This window comes from Phalangium opilio, unplaced genomic scaffold, assembly GCF_054372755.1.
Source record: "Phalangium opilio isolate 3A_F unplaced genomic scaffold, DU_Popi_V2 ptg000079l_1, whole genome shotgun sequence".
Classification (NCBI taxonomy): Eukaryota; Metazoa; Arthropoda; class Arachnida; order Opiliones; family Phalangiidae; genus Phalangium; species Phalangium opilio.
The window spans coordinates 96,534-103,815 of NW_028324187.1; the positions used below are offsets into that span (position 1 = coordinate 96,534).

Genomic DNA, 7,282 nt, shown 5'->3' on the forward strand with positions numbered 1-7,282 from the left:
TTTTTATTGTTCATTAAAAGAGACCTTAATTAAAATTGATTGACCTGATAAACTCCAGGGGTGTGCGAGTACTCGTTAAGTTCGAGTACTCGGTTCGAGTATCGAGCCGAGTACTCGACTCGATACTCGATAACAACACATTGAGATACTCGAGACAGATTCGAGTAGCTTTTTAACATTTTAAATACTCAACAAATACTCGAGTCCGAGGCTTACAACTATAGCAGACGATGAGTTCATGATCATTTATTTTGAAAATCACCTGTTCAATGTTTAATTGATCACTAACAATCTTTTTGAACTAGTTAGATGTTAGATAATTGAACATCTTCGTTATTTTCAAGAAATTTACAAAATTGCTACTCGACAAGTCAATATTTGAGACTCGATAATTACTCGAAAGAACAAACAAAATTTGACCTATCTAAATACTCGATACTCGAAATTATTTTTAAGACTCGGCTCGATACTCGATAAGAAATTAGTTTCGATACTCGGACTCGGCTCGAAACCGAAAAAACGGGACTCGCACACCACTGATAAACTCCCGTTTTTAACCTTTCGAGTGATAGTTTTTTTTGCAATTTAACAAATCATTACAAACTCAAATTAGCCTATACTGAGATTCATTAGATAGATTTGGTTGTTTAACTTTTTGTCCGATGTAAAATGCTGCAATTGGGAAAGGATCATTTCTTTCAAAGTTTCAACTCATGAGGTATGATTCAATGTTGGAAGAAACAACAGCCAGCGAAATTTTATAACAGAATGAACTGCTGCAGGATAAATATTGCGTTAATTGAACTGAACTCGTAAGGTTAAAAAGGTGAAGAGATTTCTTTTATTAATTTGAAAAATCAAAAGTAGATGATCCGTAGTTCATTTTTATTAAACCATTTTGGTAATGCAGGGTTGATATCAACTACGTCTGACAATTGGCGGAAAATTTAAAGCGTAATTAATTAATTAATTAATTTAGTAGAGAAAGATGTTAATTAGACCCCCTGGAATTAGGCATTTTAAACTAATTTTTGTTAGTTTTTCTTGTCTTTACGTTGCAGCGTATAAAAATTATTTACATTTTCTTTTAAGGGGAGGCTGGGTGGGTGGGGGAAGGGGCAACGAAGTTTTTATTCTAAAATTTGTTTTTTTTTCTTGTCAAAGCTGCAAACTAAAAAAAAAAAAAAAACCATCCATTCTTCCGTTCCTTCAATGTTCCTCCATATATTATTTTTAATTCTTTCAGTTTTGTTTTCTTTTCTTTGCGTTGTTTCAGTCAAAAGTTTATATTTTTTTTTTTTTCATGAATTTGGGGAGAGCCGGTAAACAGGATTCGGAATGTAGTCCAAAAAATTGTTTTATTTTGTTTTTGTTGTATTTTTAATATTCTAGTGACCAAAAAAAAACGCGGCTAAAAAGCACCCGCAGTCTTTAAAAACTGCGACTAACTATCCATAACCACTTGACCAGAGGTCCGTGTCAGGACAAGATGGCGGTGCTTCGCCTAAACAATGTCACGTCTTCCAAACTCGACGCTTTTTTCAGGCCATTTTTTAACATTTCCGCCATTTTATCCTCGTAAATTCGTGACATTGCCTACAAAAAGTTTAATTTAAAACTTTTATAGTTTAACTTCAATAAGAGAAAATATTCAGGGGTGTGCGAGTACTCGTTAAGTTCGAGTATCGAGCAGAGTACTCGACTCGATACTCGATAACAAGACATTGAGATAGTCGAGACAGATTCGAGTAGCTTTTTAACATTTTAAATACTCGACAAATACTCGAGTCCGAGGCTTACAACTATAGCAGACGATGAGTTCATGATCATTTATTTTGAAAATCACCTGTTCAATGTTAAATTGATCACTAACAGTCTTTTTGAACTAGTTCGATATTAGATAATTGAAAATCTTCGTTATTTTCAAGAAATTTACAAAATTGCTACTCGACAAGTCAATATTTGAGACTCGATAATTACTCGCTCGAAAGATCCAAAATTTGACCTATCTAAATACTCGATACTCGAAAGTAATTTTTGAGACTCGGCTCGATACTCGATAAGAAATTACTTTCGATACTCGGACTCGGCTCGAAAACGAAAAAACGGGACTCGCACACCACTGAAAATGTTACAAAAATCAACCTCAAGTTTTTGAGCCCTTTCTTTGCTTAATTGTTCTGTTGGAAAACTTAGGACATTTTGATCTGCGAGTGTTCTTAGATCAAAGTAGTACTTGGCGTACACACTCGCTGGAACGTTTATATTAAACTGTAATAATTCAAGGAAATTTCTTTCTAACTCATTCCTAAAAAAGAGTAAAATGACGTAAAATTTTAACTTTCTTCTAACTCTTTAAATTAATTAATTAATTAATTATAAGTTAAACTTCTAACATGTCTTCCACCGAGATATCTTTAAGAATTTGGCAATAGTCAACATTCCACACTGCCTGATCATCCCAAACTTTTGAGGCGAGTAAAATGGCACCTAAAACTATACGTTTCCACGTTGTTGGAATGATGTCTATTTCAGCGTAAGTGAGAAGACGTTCTAGATAAACCTGATATCAAAAAAATTAAACGTCGAGTCTATTTAAATAAAGTAACATTAATACTTTCTTACCAAAGTAACAATGGCACATTCAGCAGTCAATTGAGCTGCGTTAAATAGAGTTCGAACAAAACGATAAATTGTTCTGTGATCAGGGTCAGTTTCATCTGGAACGGAGTCTTTCTATATTAGGTAGTAAAAACAGTTATTAGTTTCAGCCTGGCATTAATTAATTACGCAGAAACGCTTTACTGAGAGAGGATGGGTAGTTTCATCAAATATGTCAAGGATTCTATTGGACGTTCGATTACGAATGTGATAGTATATAGCTAGTGTGACACATTTTATCGTGTTCTTCAAATTAGGTTGACTAACTGTACTATTGTCCAAGTAAATGGTGGAACAAGAACTGGATTTCTTTAAAGGCCTCGATTCCAAAAGCTACGGATCAAATATTTATTAAATGTTGAAGATAAGATTAATTTAACAAAGGGAAAATTGTTTACGTTGCTTTTTCGTTTTTCTTTACTGTCTGTACCAGAAATATGATCTAAAATGTACAGTTATGTAAGTAATGTTATAGAATAACCAGAAGGTGATAATAAAAGAAGGATGCCACTCTGTATTATCTTAATACATTAGTTATGTAACGTCATTCTTCCCAGGCTCACCCTTTTTGTTTCCTCTCCCGCTCATCAAACTACAGATGGGCATCGCACCGTGCTAGGGTGAATTCTATAACTAATTGGTACTAAATCCTCAGCAATCAACTCCCTAACCTCGTCATGGGGTGAGACAAAAATCCAGAAGTGCGTCTTGCCAAATAGTTTAACGCAAATAGACTAATGATGAGGGAACTATTTATCGCGTATGTGATTCGGTTTTGTAACCTTGCTCCAAATGTTCTGATGTTGGGAAGAATGACGTTACACTTACCCCGCTTTGTGGTACACTTCTCTCGAAGAGAAGTATTATATACTTCTGGAATAACTTATAAGAATAACTTACTTCTAAGTTCACTCTTGGATCTGAGCATAAATAAAGGCCCGGCAGTAGGATGTGTAGAAGGATCACAGTCAACGTCTAAGAGAAATCAAAATTGGGACTTTTTCTTATAGGATATCGAAGACTTAAGTACAACATACCTTCAGGCTCCCTTTCACTGATGTGTTGAAGGTTAGTGAGACTAGGCTCATTGTATTCTTCAAAAGGGTAAGGAGGGCGTTCGTCGTTGTCAATGACTTTGCGTTCTGGTCTAGGACTCGAGTCAACGCAACACGATAAACGATTGCCCATAGTTAAGTTTTATAATAGAGTTGTCCTTATCTTCATACTGCACTTGCCTGTATGTTGAAAGTAGGAACGTGGAAGTCACTACATCATAAATTTCGCGGGAAAATGATTCTAAATTTTATAAACATAATATAAAAAAAGGTCCAGGAAATAAATACTAAGGGGCCCCCTTCAGAATGATTGGGTTGGGTCTCTCTTACCAAGACTGACTGACTGAGAGACTGAGTCTTTTGGAATTTTAAGCCTTGGTAAGTAGAAAAACCACCGAAATAGTAAAAAACTAAATACCCGAATGAAACGAGGCGCCAAATTTACCAGATGAAATTGTCATTCTTCATTTCTTTTCTCGCTATCAAACCGATTCATTATTACAATATTTCTTTTAAATACACACTGACAGAAGACATACGACGTCCACAACAACACCGGTCTTTCACCGGAAAATGAACGGTCAGGACAGTCACACAATTCATTCAACATTGGCGTTACGAAAACTATACTAGCAGTCGAGTTAAAACCTTTTTACCTCTCGGAGTGATGATGTCGTTATGGAGAGGTATTATACTGGATGTTCTGTCTGTCACCAGTTTTTCAGTTGGAAAAATCGGAGCCAACGTATATGCTAATTATTTTAGGAATAACGTTCTTAAAATGACTTAAGGTAAATTAATGACGATTAAAATAATTAATAACAATTATATTTATTTAATTATTCAAGAGAAACTTCTTAGTTGCGTCTAGGAGAGTAGGAGAGGTTTTTTTTTGGTTTCCCAACTTGTATATAGCTGTTTTGCGAACCCCAACTTGGGTATCTTGCTCAGAGATACGTGGTTTCTATTCTAGTCCATTACTCAGAGCCATCTAGCACTTCCGGCGTGTAGAATTCTATCACAAATTTTCGCGAGTGTGTGGTGTGTGTAGAAAACGCAAGTTCGGTTTCAGCTTTTATTGTATTTTTCTCAGTTTTTGTAATTATATAGTAAATTTTAATTAGTATTCGACTAAAATAATGAAATAACGCGTGGTTAGTAGTTGTCACATCCTAGTTATAATGGACAAAATGTTAGAAGTTTACGACAATACGGTGACCAAGGCTTAAGTTCGCGCCTAAAATGCCGTTGCTTGCAGCATGGATTTGTGGTTGCTTTTTTGTGTTTTTCAAACAAAGGAAGCCCTTGAAAGCTTTGCAATGAAAAAGGTTAGTGATTGTTACATTCTTTAGCTAAGTAAATAAAGGAACGACTCTCACTCTAGAACGCTAGGTACGGAATGATTCTTTATTGGGGGGTTGTATCCAGTTCTGAGAAGCAAGGGAACATGTATAAAGTTCAGGGGGGAACTTACATAAAGTAACTTAGGAAATATATCACATGCCCTGCCAATACTTGGATCCTGCGTATTTCAAGCTCAAATACCTTCCTCTGAAGCTCCGCCCATTCCGCTCCAATTCTTGGTCACGTCCTTGAACTCTGTACCAATCTTAGGACTGCATGCTAGTTTGCAACTGCACCTACTCTCCAGAAACCATCCCTCTACACCTCCAGAACAGACCGTTTCTGGTATCATGTCTGTTACTAACTCAACACACGGTGCACGACCCCAGCCGTCTCATGACACGCCTGAGTCTGTAGTGGATGAATTTAAAGATGTTTTTACTGGGCAAGGTCGCCTAAATCGTCTGGTTAAAATTCATTTAAAGGATGATGCTGTACCACACGTCTCAGCACCCCGCGAAATACCCTTGGCGCTCCATGGGGTAGTTCAAGCCGAACTACAACGGATGCTTGATAGTGGAATAATTACAAAGGTTGAGCGACCCACTGATTGGGTTAGTTCCATCACGGTCGTAGAGAAAAAGGCCAATCCCTTGGATGGTCTAAACATTGACTCTACTACCAAACCAGGGCCAAATGTCCGCCTCTGTCTCGATCCAAGGCCACTTAATAACGCAATCAAAAGACCTCATTATCCGATTCCAAATCCGGATAAACTTCTTACCAAACTCCACGGTTGCTCAATATTTACTTTGCTAGATGCAAAAAACGGATTCTGGCAATTACCTCTGGAGGAAGAGTCGTCTTACTTGACCACCTTCGCTACTCCTTGGGGACGGTATCGTTTCCTCGTCCTGCCGTTTGGACTAAATAACGCGCCAGAAGAATTTCAGAGGGCCATGGATGATCTTTTTGAAGATGAGCCTACCGTGAATCCCTTTTATGATGACTCTGCCTTGGGCTCAAAAGACAAGGATGAACATTGTCAATTATTGAGACGGGTATTTACCATAGCTCGCCGAGCTAATCTCAAGTTTAATGCCGCTAAGCTCCAACTTGCTAAACCTTCTATCAAATACCTCGGCCAAATTCTCACTAAAGATGGCATTACCCCAGATCCATCGAAGGTCCAAGCTATTCTCGAGTACCCACAACCTCAAAGCCCTGAAGACCTACTGCGGTTCCTTGGCATGGTGACCTATCAAGCTAAGTACACTCCTGCTCTATCAGGCAAAACACATGCTTTACGTCAGTTACTAAAGAAGGGCAATGCCTGGGTATGGGACGAAAACATGGATCAAGCTTTCCAAACGCTCAAAACCAGCCTAGCTCACCCTCCATGTTTGAAGCTTTTCGATCCTTTAAAAGCAGTAACTGTCGCTGTCGACGCTAGCAAATTCGGCATCGGCGCAGTTTTGCTGCAAGATGATCAAGCAGTAGCATATGGATCTGCCGCTCTCAACGATACGCAGCAGCGCTACGCGCAAATCGAAAAAGAGCTTTTAGCCGTCATTTTCGGTTTACAACATTTTAACTACTACACATATGGAAGACCTGTAGAAGTCCTAACCGATCATAAGCCGCTACTCGGACTTAGCAACAAACCTTATGATACAATCTCTCCACGACTACAGAGAATGCTCCTCAACTTGCATCGTTACGAAGTTAAATTAACTTATGTTCCTGGCAAGGATTTGGTAATAGCAGATGCTTTGTCCCGTGCGCAACTTCCTAATACCACTTTCGATCTTCCGCTTGGAGATACCAACCCCGCACGAGTTTGCTTACTAATGCAGGCCTCAAATAACAAATGGAGTGAATTGCGGGAAATGACTCCAAAAGACCCCACTCTCAGTGATGTACTCCAGTATGTTCGAACTGGATGGCCTGATAAAAGGTCCTCAACAAAACTTACTACGCGCCAATACTGGCACTGCAAAGATGAATTGTATGAGACCAAAGATGGACTTTTATGCAGAGGCCAACGATTATGATAGTCAAAATTTACCTCTTGACTTTTGTTACCATTTGTGTATTTATTTTATGTGAAACGAAAGATGGACGGGTAGTGTCGGTAGAGAGGGGAGTAGACTGTTTATCCCTCCCTCTAGGCGCGCTTTTGTAAGAGGGGATACTGTACGCGCCTGGTAGGGGGGATGACA

General features: G+C 38.2%; 1 protein-coding gene across 5 annotated transcripts; it reads right to left on the reverse strand.

The window, feature by feature from the left end:
- Positions 1-1,341: 1,341 nt before the first annotated feature.
- Positions 1,342-4,318, reverse strand: CycY (cyclin Y). Of its 5 annotated transcripts, none has more exons than XM_089845342.1 (9): positions 4,162-4,318; positions 3,699-3,896; positions 3,562-3,636; positions 3,060-3,103; positions 2,806-2,994; positions 2,626-2,736; positions 2,397-2,563; positions 2,146-2,308; positions 1,342-1,596 (listed from the first exon to the last, which is right to left on the reverse strand). In XM_089845342.1, the coding sequence occupies exons 2-9, from the start codon at positions 3,847-3,849 to the stop codon at positions 1,480-1,482; spliced, it is 1,017 nt and encodes a 338-aa protein (XP_089701468.1). In that variant the 5' UTR covers positions 3,850-3,896; positions 4,162-4,318; the 3' UTR covers positions 1,342-1,479. The 5 variants fall into 5 exon arrangements, with proteins under 5 accessions (XP_089701468.1, XP_089701465.1, XP_089701467.1 ...); XM_089845339.1 differs by having other exon boundaries at positions 3,699-3,927; positions 4,135-4,312; XM_089845341.1 differs by having other exon boundaries at positions 3,699-3,957; positions 4,135-4,312.
- Positions 4,319-7,282: the final 2,964 nt, after the last annotated feature.